Here is an 11,143-nt window from a genome sequence, read left to right as displayed (position 1 = left end):
TTAATCATTTGTGTTGAGATAGTTGCACAGTGGTCCTGATAATTTGCAATTTAAAATAAAAAGGGTTTTATTACTCTGCCCACTTTTGTAAGCTTTTTATTGAGTGTGTGACAATCAATAATGCCACTGTTATCTCTGAAACGGGTTTAACTGCTGTGGAAAATGACTCTTCAGTTGCAAACAAAACTGAAACTTAACACAGTGCACAAGCAACAAGAAATACAATAAAAGTTTTTTTTTTTTATATATATTTTTCTAATAATCTTTTTATTTGCAAAATAGTATTACATGTACAAAATAATATTCCCATACAATTCAAAAGGAAAGTATTTTAGGATTAATATACAGAATTTAGAGAAACAAATATATACAAATGAACACATCGAAATATTAAAGTTTACCAGTCCAGCTGAATAATATTCTATCATAAAGCAAAGGCTGTGCAGTATACATTGATACATATAAGCATACAAAACAAACAGAAATATAATTTAAATGAAGTGTATGCATTCCCTTCACAATGAAACTACTGAAATCACAAAGGGTCTGATCAGTGCTATTGTAGTGCTGCTGCAGTTCCTTGCATGTGCCTCTGCAGAGATCTTTTGGAAATTTATGCAATAATTCCATACATCACTGAAACATGCAATGGGGCTCTTCAGCGCTCACAGCAGTGGGAGTGGAGCTCCAGTTTCAATGCTGAAGCGAATGTTTGACACCCAGAGCAGCAGCAGTCCTGCAAGTGCTATGCTGAGGCTGTGAGTATCACCCTACGTAATCTCTTATCTGGAGCTGTGACTTGCACGTCCTCACTGTGCTCATTGTGCTGCTGAAGAACGCAGGGTAGCAAAGCACACAGAGCACCTGGCGTTATCGTTCACCGTGACAGAAGCGCAAGCCTTTACATTCACATCCTGATGGAGTCTGGGGCTGGAACATTGCATCCGTTTGAGATGGTGAGCTCACACAAGCAATCAGCTACATTGAAGGCAGTGCCATGTAGATGCCCTGATGCCCTGCTGTACGGCACGGCTGAGGGCGTTGCACTTGGTTCTCCTTAAGGACTGCTATTATTATTAACGTGCCATGCGTCAGCTGTGATGTAACAAGGCAACCAATTAATTTTGAAAGTTAAAGCCGCAGTTTTTCAAACCGATGGTGTATGTAGAGTATATATAAATAATTAAAACAAATGCTTTATCTGTCTGAATGATTGGTTGGTGATTGTCAGCGTCCCAGGATCCTTGTCAATAACTTTAACAATAAAACATAAAATAATAACAACAATAATAATTACATTTTAGCGGTTCATACAACCTACTTATTGCCGAAATATTGGCTTACTTTTTCCTGACGCCAAAAAGGCGCGCACACACTTTTGCCACTTTTGGCGAGAGTCTAAAACAATAGAGCAGAAATGCAGCTCTGTCGTCCCGAGTCCTTCCAACGCACCGTCTTTATCTCATGCAGGACTCCGGGCGTTAACCCAGCTCTGTCCAGGAGCCTCGCAAGCACCTTCCAAACTCACAGTGCCGCCACTCGGGCCACTCACTTTCCACTATTCACTTCCCCCAGCTTCCAGCCACTGGAGTTCTTCCCAAACTTATAAACCAGCCTCCGGCCATCCACTCGCTCCAGAATCTCTCTCTTGTAATAGTACCTGTTGGACAATGAAAGGACTACAGGTCAGTGGGGTGGGGTGGGACAGGTAAAGCTGTGTGGCAGGTCAAGCAATGCCCGGATTGAGCCCATTCACCACGCTATAGACCTAAGCATGCTCTGTACAGCAGATGGGCTTTTCAGAGACTTAGTCTACATTCTGTTTAATAAATCATAGCCATAAGAAAGAGAGAAAGAAGAAGAGGATAGAAAAACACTGTAGAAGGAGAAGGAGGGTGAGAAAGAACAAGGAAAACAAAAACAAGCGTAGAAGAACAAACAACGACAAGGTTAGAGCCGCTTTTCTCACCTCATGGCACGGCTCAGCTTCTCGTACGTCATGCTGCTGTTCCTCTTCTTCTGCCCCCAGAGCTGTGCCACTGCCTCAGACTTGAGGAACTTGAAAACCCCCTCCGTACGGTCCTCCCACTTCATCAGCCCGTTGTTCTTTTCCGGGCTGATCAGGATATCTCGAATGAACTCCCACAGGTGAGTCCCACGAGGAGCTGTTGCCAGGAGAGTATGGAGGTTAGGATTCGTGTTGTGCACTCAGTGATCCATTCATTTAAACAGGGAATACACAAGTTATGCAGGAACAAAGTGGAACTCTGTGGAGCGCTCTCATTTACTGCTAGTCCTTGTAGCGCAGAAATCCAGATTCTACAGATCAAGTGGTCATGCTACACTATAGCAGGAGCTACATGTTTGTTTGCAAAAAAAATACTTTCAGCCATTAATGAAAATAAGCCCATTAACTTACAAATGCTTGAATAGCTATATTTTAATGACACACTTTCCAAGACCTCCACAATGGTAGCTATAGCTGCAGCACTCAAAACGCTCAGGAATTATAGCGCCGGGAAATTAACCCCATGTTCTTGGGCATGTCTACAGTTCAGTGACTATTAGCCTTGTTAGCATTCATCGAGGCCTTATGTTTACTTTTTCAAACACTCTTGCCTTATCTCAACACCAGTGCACAGATTGAGTGTCACCCCTATATCCTACCACAAGTGCACTGTTTCTGAATGTAGTAATCCTGCCCCCTCACACTGCGCGGTGCAGATGTGTACATCGCAGGACCCCTTACTTACTGTGTTTGCTCTTCTTGATCTCGATGCAGTCCGCCACGCTGCGGCTCAGCTTCCTGGGCCGCCCCCTCCCTCGCTTACAGGGCTTCAGGTCACAGCCTTCGATCTTCATGTACAGATCTGAAAGCAAAACGCGTTCCCATCAATAACACGAAGCGCAGTAAGCGAGTGAGAACGCAGCGGTACAGTAAAGAGAGCGGTGCGGGAAGCTGCAGCGGCAGCACCTCAGGCTTACCTGTCGTGGGGGTGAATTTTGATTTGGATGAATCGAGGTCCGAATCACTTCCAACGGAGTCTGGAGAGCAAGGGGTCTGGAATCTCTGGGACCCTGGAAGGAAGAGCAGAGAGTTGGTAAAACTGCAGGAAAAGACACTGCTGCGGGCACGGTTATTACACCTTCCCATCACTCAGCTCTCAGCTGCTTCTCGCTAACAAGGAAAGAGAACCGCGCAACTTGCAACTGTACAAAAAGCCTTTGCTACTGAAACCAACCCTTCTTTAGGTAATAGCTTTCTTTATATGCTTTCCAAGTTGAGAGTTGCATGACTGTTTCTTGGTTTCTTTCTTATCGCAGCGTGTCTCGATTGGAATTTGCAAAGCAGAACCACCACTTGTTACCCTGCTTATAACGAGCTACACGATTCAAAGACAGGCTCACAATGGGTTCAACGGATAGGATGTGTTCCTGAAGCCCTTCTAAGACTTTCTTTTGAAGCTGCCTTACCGCTGGAGCTGTTGAGGCTGTCGGGAGAGGTGGGGCCGGACTCATAGCCAGTATCACTCCAGGAAGGATCCATGATGATATTGAAGTCACTGTCCCAGGCTGGGGGCACAAGAGACAGAGAGGGTTACCGGAGAGCCTGAGAGAGAGGCATCTCTTATAAAGGACAACCATGGTAAACTTGAACAGTAATTCTGCTTTTTCATACTATCTTTGCTATGTTTTTCATAGGCTGTACCATACCTCTCTGTGCTCCACATGGACCATTTGTGGGTTTATTACACTATGGAACTTTCAGGAGCATAGCTACACAAGGTTATTTACCAAGTCAATGTTATTGAGTACCAGCGTGCAACATAACATTGAATGTACAGTAGGAGCTACATAAACGCTAGCTGTGTTTGTTGGTTTCACGTGTTTCACCCCGTTATGGCCAGCGAGAAGGTCTTTCTGCTCACCTGCGCCGAACCGGACGGTGTCCAGCAGATTCAGGTCCCCCTCGTCCCCTCGGATGATGTAGCTGACGTCTTCGAAGGCGGTGTCGAGGTCGTCGTACGCCAGGCTCTTGCAGTTTTGCTCACAGAGGCTGCGGTACAGCTGGTCCCCCAGGGGCCCAAACATGGTGCGCAGGGATTCACAGGAGAGCTGGCACAGCGTGGCCCCGTCCATGGTGCAGTAGGACATGTCCAGGGTGCTGGCATCGTAGTCGTACTTCTCCACGTGGTGGCTGATCCACTGCAATACGTGGTTCCTGTTCCAGAACTGCGGTTTGATGCTGCACCAGCTGCTGGGGTCTAAATACAGCAAGAGGACCGCTTTCAATAAAGCACAATCACTGGACACAGCTTGTCTGTCTATTTATCCATCTCTCTAGCTTACTGTCTGTCTGCAGTGTGTTTCATGCACACCTTACTGGATTGGATTTATATGTATTGGTCTGTTGAGTTTAATGAATTCTCTACAGAGCAGTAAATCAAAGTGCAGTGCCACCCTCAAACACTGCTGAGTACGACCACAGTGCCACCTGACACACTGAAAGAGTCTATAAACTAATAAAACTTCAGTTACCGCGAAACAGTGGCAGTTGCAGCCGGCATGTATTGCTGTATTTCTGTTTTATTGAAGAGTAACACAAATCGGCTGACAAATCGCTAGTTACACTGTTAATGGCTTTGCACAGCATGAGAGTTAGTCACGCACTCTCTAATTGAACCACAAGCAGCCTTCAGCAGAAGACAAAAGCTTTTTTTCCAAAGTGTAACCCCATAGCATCACAGAACTAGAAAGAAAGACATCCCCTGACACCAGGGGTTTAAGGAAAGTTTTATTTAAGGACTTTTTTAAAATAAAAATTCTCTTCCTTAACATTTCTTTTGAAAATTCTGAAGTATAAACACCTCTAAAGCACTTTAAAAAAGGTTTTGCGCAGCTTGATTTAATTAATCAATGTGGGTTTAAAAAAACAGTAAATACATTGTGAATAAAGTACCATAATAAATAATAAATGTACTATAGCTTTCCATGGTTTGCCATGTTTTCAATAGGCTACCTTACATCTCTACGGTAAACTTGTCTAAAAGAAGGAAGATGAGTTGCAGCTGTGCGCATGTGTCCAGCATGCCTGACTCTTACCCTGTGATTCCAGGGACAGTGGCTGCAGGAGCTCCCTGCTGTCTGGGAGAGAAATGCCTCCAGGGTTGCTCTCCTCAGTCTGGTACACCGTGCTCATGACGTTAGTGAGAATGCGGCTGAACTCGTATGACACTGCCATCAGCTCTTCTGCAGAAAAAGTGCATTGTCAAAATACACACATATACACACACACACACACACACACACACACACACACACACACACACTTGGACTGAACCTGGAAGACAATCCTTTTAGAACTGGATCTGTACCTCAGAACTGTGTCTCAGTGTTCTTAGAACATTGATCTGCAAGTCATTGTGCAGCTTTCACACTTTAAAAACAGCATCAGTCTGCTTGCCTATTTCTACCATGCTCTCTGAAGGAGGTAGAAACCAAAACATTGCAGCTAATAATTAAATTAGTGACTTTTCAGTTATCATTTCTCAATTGCTTGTCCTTCATTATATATATATATATATATATATATATATATATATATATATATATATATATATCATATCGACTAACATATCGGTCATGCTGAAGCCAGTACAGTGACTGAACCCAAAACCATACATGTAGAATCTTATATCTTCACATGACGTAGTTCAGCAACCAGTGAAGATTCTAAAGAGGTTTTTCTTTTTTTCATCTTTTTTTTTTTTTTTTTTAAATCCCAAAAGTCAGACTTTTTAAGTTGTTCTTAGCAAAAAACTTTCGAAAAAAAGAAATTCCCTACAAGAAAAAAGTATATCCACTCCCACACAGCCACGCTAATAATGTAATAAAAAAAAATACGTGCATACCTGATAAGAACACCCAAGCACGAAAATAATAATAATAATAATAATAATAATAATAATAATAATAATAATAATAATAATAATAATAATAATCCACAGATGATATTCTTCAGCAGGTGTAATAATCTGTCAACCTGCTACTTCTCAATCACTGATGCACCTGTTGCTGGCAATACTTACTACAGCCCTCTTATTTATATTCTTCCTACCCAGCAGGGCGTGTCAAAGAGCTGAGGGTGTCATGTAGCAACGGGTCCAGGGGAATTCCAAGCTGATTCTGTCATTGTCAAAGTCATGAAAGATTTGCATAATGCAGGTGTATTATGACCTGGCCCCTCCCCCCTGGCTGACAGGAAGCTGCAGACAGCCTCCAGCTTCTTTACTCATTGACAGAACTGTCCCGCCCCCTGGCCTGTTCCTAAGGAGATATTCTTGAATGCTGCTGACAGAGAGGTGATCTGCACCTGCAGGGCAGTGCAGCCCACACACCAATGAAGTCATAGTGTTAGCTAATACTTAGCGGACTGGATGGACAGACCAAGGGGTATGGGTCACTGGGGAGCAGGATATTTTTAGAGAGTAAAAGTAAACAGAGTTTTTCCTCAAAACGAAACTCAAGCCTATGAGGTCATGCTGTTAATCATTGTTTTTGTGAGACTGTATCAGCAAGCATGTATTCTTTTGGTTTGTTTTTCTTTGAAGTAAATTGTTCAGGGTCTTCGTTGTCACATTACAGCAGAGTCTTGCACTTGTCTGCAGTTTACCACGTTAAACACCTGCACTGTTTTCTCATGCTTCCACTATGCATTGTTCTAGTTTAGTGCTGTGCTGCAGCCAGACCACACCACACCAGCAATGGGAAGAGCATTACTCTGGTTCTTCTTTGCTATTTCCCTCCTTGTTCACTTTATGAAGGTGGTATTACATTGCTGTGTTGAGGTATGGTTGGTTTTGTTTTCACTTTGTAGACTGCAGTCTCCCTCTCCTCATCCTCTCACAGAATCTCTGTTCAGGACCCGCTGTGTTGCTGCTGCGGAGTCCTGTCTCTCCTGAGCGGAAAGGCCTGGGAGTCCTGTCTCTCCTGAGCAGAGAGGTTGGGCAGTCCTGTCTCTCCTGAGCGGAGAGGACGCGGAGTCCTGTCTCTCCTAAGCGGAGAGGTTGGGGAGTCCTGTCTCTCAGATTCAGACCACTGCTCTCAGTTTTTGTAAAGGAGCACCTGTGACACCAGACCACTTTCATCCAGTCCAGGACTGTTTGTCTGGGGACCTTATTGCTGGCATTCAGGCTTGCTTACCCAGGATTTATCTTTCAAACTCAGGTGAGAACAGCTGAGTGACTCAGCAAGTAAAAGATGGGCTTGATGCCTAGAGCAGAGGCAGCTCTTCCATGTGCTGGCACCACACACAGTGTACATGAGCCTCTGCTTTCCTAGGAACATATTCAATGCCATGCGACAGCACGCTTGGACCAGAGATGGAAATCACCACTCAGACCTACATTCACTAAAATATTCAAGGAATTCGGCTCTAGTTATAAATGCAATGCATGTAATTGATGTGTAAGCAACACTAGCGCCTTCTACCTCGCGCCAGTACAGCAACACATAAAGCTTACATCAAACCCAGGCCTCCAAATTAAACTAGCCCTGTAAAACTCAAACGATCTTTTACACAGCAACGCACAGAGAGCCACTGCACTGGCAAGGGATCTATAATAAGAGATAGCAGCAGTGCAAGGTGTTGGTAGAATGGTGCCACTGGGGTAACAGTTTTATACTCCAGTGATAAGAACTACTGAGCCCATTGCAGTGTCATGCTAGCATATCAGGAACAGGGCTCAGTGCATGACCCCAGCGCATTGTACTGGTACTGCAAGACGCGATAAGAAGCCTCACATACTGTTAACACAGTGTATCTACTGTGATAACAAGCAAACAAGCGAACCAATCATAAAGTCACAAGAGCTTCGTACCAAATTGAACAAAAGTTCTATAAGCTGCCATTGTTATAAGTGGCGATGTATTTCTTATTTCTCAGTAAAAACACCCTTAAACTGTAACAGGGTTAATCCATTAATGACATTGCTGCAGCGGAAAAGGTTGTTTAAATAGGCTGCTGCTGCCCTCCCATGGCCAGAAAAATAAATGCACTAAAACCTCGTACAAGCCAATAACTACAGTATACATTTGGCAATTCTTTGCAGTTACAAAATATATTTGTAACACACACACACACACATATATATATATATATATATATACACCACACATTGTTTTTTCACTGTAGATTTATTCAGTTGTTCAGTTTGGATTGATGATCCAGGTGTGTTTATAAAAGGCTGCAGGAGCAGTTTGCCCTGTATGCGGGACGAGCATACAACGCAAACCTCACCAGCTTGGCCACTGTCCATCCTTCGACACCTTCGCAAAGGTGAGAGGTGACCTTGCCTGCAGTTTTCCGGGAAACGTGCGGTTCATAAAGTACGTGCGAATCACACTCGACACCTGATCCGGCTTCAGAAACGCAGCGGAATGAATTCTTGCGGCTGTCGAGTGGTAGAACTGGATTGACAGAGAGCGTGGAAATTCTTACTCAGACTCCCACTTAATATGCCATTAACCCTCATCAGCCAATGTGTCCTGCTCAAACCAAAGCCCCTTTCAGCCCCTTTTATCTTGCATAGTGTGAAACCACTTGCAAACAGCCACGCCTGCGTGAAGTTTCACTTCCCAGGAGCGTTCTTTCAAACGATGCGGTCCTGGGTCTTTTGCAATCGTTCCCATGTGAATGGGGCCATACACTTGTAATGACTGCGCAGCGTAATTACAAGAGTAGCCAGTTACCTTCAGGATAACACCTATTCAAGCATGAAACCAAGACTAAGGAAAGAAATTTTTCTTTTATGGTGCAAATATACATTTGTCGATTGCTGCTGATTCAGTGTTAACGGGTGTCACTGGAAAACTGGGATCGTCCTGTTTTCAGTGCTGGTTTTATTTTTGTCCTTGTTGCTCACATTGTTTTAGTCCAAAACTATAGCAATGAATTATTGTGATCTACAATAATTTCACCAATGTTTAACTTCTAAATTGCAATTAGGTTACTACAGGCCATATTAACACGGTTCAGTCTGTATTAACAAGGTACTCAGCTGCTTATTATTATTATTATTATTATTATTATTATTATTATTATTATTATTATTATTATTATACCGTGTAACAATTTTTTTTTTTTTTTTGTTCCTGGGTAGTAAGTGTTATTTCCTAATTGCTTATACCTCAAAAGTATAGAAAATGGCTATTATTCCCCATAAACTTTGCTTTTGTGACCAGGACATTGATATTTCAAAATATGACTACAAAAGATTTAGAAGTGAGTAGTTTTTCGAGATTTACGATTATACTGTATTTACAGTATAATCGTAAATCTCGAAAAACTACTCACTTCTAAATCTTTTGTAGTCATTTTTATATTACTTTAGTATAAATATATGTTAATTTGGATTCATATGTTGTTTTTTTCTGACGTTATGTGAACGAAAAGACACACATTTGCCCGTTTTCCCATTGGAAATAGTGATATTTTGAAATATCACTGTCCTGGTCACAAAAGCAAAGTTTGTGGGGAATAATAGCCATTTTCTATACTTTTGAGGCATAAGCAATTAGAAAATAACACTTACTACCCAGCAACAAAAATTGTGTTACATAGTGTTATTATTATCCAGTTATATTTATATACTGCTTCAATTTGTTTGGAAATGGCAAATGTAAGACAATTTTTAATTGGATAATTTATTACACATGATTTTTTCTAAATTCATTGCCTCTAATTTAATTTTCAGTAATCTGATTGGCCAAATGAGTATGCTTAATAATTTGAATTACAACATGTACTACATGTTACGTTTTGACCCGAATGACCTTTGTGACAGAAATAGAATGATTCTTGGTGGTCAATCTCCCTCCCGACCTGTGAGGCTGCTAAGTACAGGGAACAGAGTACCCTGGACCAGATGGCCTGACAATTCATTCCCAGGGTTAAAAGGAAGTCGTCATCTAGAAAGGGGGTGGAACTCCAGTGCACTAACTCATTGACCCGGAAGGAAAACGATGTGGCAGCCGTGGATTGGAGGAGCGTCTGCAGTCGTTTACCAAGGGGTCACCTGTTCCTTTGTTTATGGTTAAGGAAACAACCTGGAAGGACCTGTGTTCAAAATATTGTATGTGAGTGTTTTGTTTGTTTTGTCTGGTCTCTGATTGTTACTTGTTGTTATTAGTAGACAGCTAACACCTTCCGGAGCTGTCGCCAGAGGCCAGAATGAACCCAGACATTACTACACTTGTGTCACGATAATTGTGTTAGCACCAGGAGCACTGCAGCACACATCTGGGAAAGGTGACCGTGATGGAATATTGTGCGTGTAACTGGACTGTGTTTATTATTTGGGACTGCAAACCTTTATTTAGAACGGTGCAGTACACGATTATTAGTCTCAGTCACCAGACCAGGATTATAAATAAACCTCCTTGCACTTTAGATTCACCGCATAACTCCTGCACCTGCACACTGCAAACCACTTTGTCACATCTTCCATGGGATTAGAGAGTGGATTAGTCGGACATGCATGTCGTGATTAAGACACACAGGCAGGTCCCTCTTTGTTATTTTTTTTTTTTCTACAATTTCAGCAGGTGGTCACACTATTTATCATACTTACCATTAAGTTTATGGGAAAAAAAACATTCAGAATGTCGGTCGACCGGTTTTTCAGTTTTATCTGCAGGTTACATCACCGCTCCCTTTTCAAGGAATGAACAAAACAACTTTCAGGGGAAATTTCCCAGGTGTGTTTTATTTTCCTTTACGAAAATAGGCGTCTCTCAGTTTCCAGTCAAACTCTCGAGGGTGTGGGACTGGGAGCAATGGAATCCTGAATGAATCACAGAAGCAGATTGACAGAGCAGGGAACGTGTTTCAATACAGATGCCTCACTGGGTTCTTTTTTATCCCTGGGGGAGGAGATGGGAATTAGGGGGGTGTTACTGTCCACAAGAAAAAAAGTTTGTTTTAAAAAAAGTGGGCTTATGTATTCAGTGTTTATTATTTAAAAAATAAATAAATAGACAGTCACTCATTCTAATGGTTAATGGTGTGTTTGTGGTGTGATGGCTGGCACACCCAGAAGCATGCCCAGTAGATTTATACCTCAGTTCAGAGTGTAAACAGTCT

The 11,143-nt window shown here is 42.4% G+C and overlaps 1 protein-coding gene across 1 annotated transcript; it reads right to left on the bottom strand.

Annotated features, from left to right (window-relative positions):
- Nucleotides 1–384: 384 nt before the first annotated feature.
- On the bottom strand, nt 385–6,071 carry LOC121300294 (ETS-related transcription factor Elf-3-like). Its single transcript, XM_041228803.1, has 8 exons — nt 5,913–6,071; nt 5,104–5,250; nt 3,930–4,265; nt 3,475–3,573; nt 2,986–3,078; nt 2,754–2,870; nt 1,970–2,165; nt 385–1,660 (listed from the first exon to the last, which is right to left on the bottom strand). Exons 2-8 carry the CDS (start codon nt 5,240–5,242, stop codon nt 1,549–1,551), a joined length of 1,092 nt encoding a protein of 363 aa, XP_041084737.1. The 5' UTR covers nt 5,243–5,250; nt 5,913–6,071; the 3' UTR covers nt 385–1,548.
- Nucleotides 6,072–11,143: the final 5,072 nt, after the last annotated feature.

The sequence above is a fragment of the Polyodon spathula genome, chromosome 25 (genome assembly GCF_017654505.1).
Source record: "Polyodon spathula isolate WHYD16114869_AA chromosome 25, ASM1765450v1, whole genome shotgun sequence".
Taxonomy (NCBI): Eukaryota; Metazoa; Chordata; class Actinopteri; order Acipenseriformes; family Polyodontidae; genus Polyodon; species Polyodon spathula.
The sequence above is the reverse complement of the archived record's forward strand: the minus strand, read 5'-3'. Positions and strand labels throughout refer to the sequence as shown.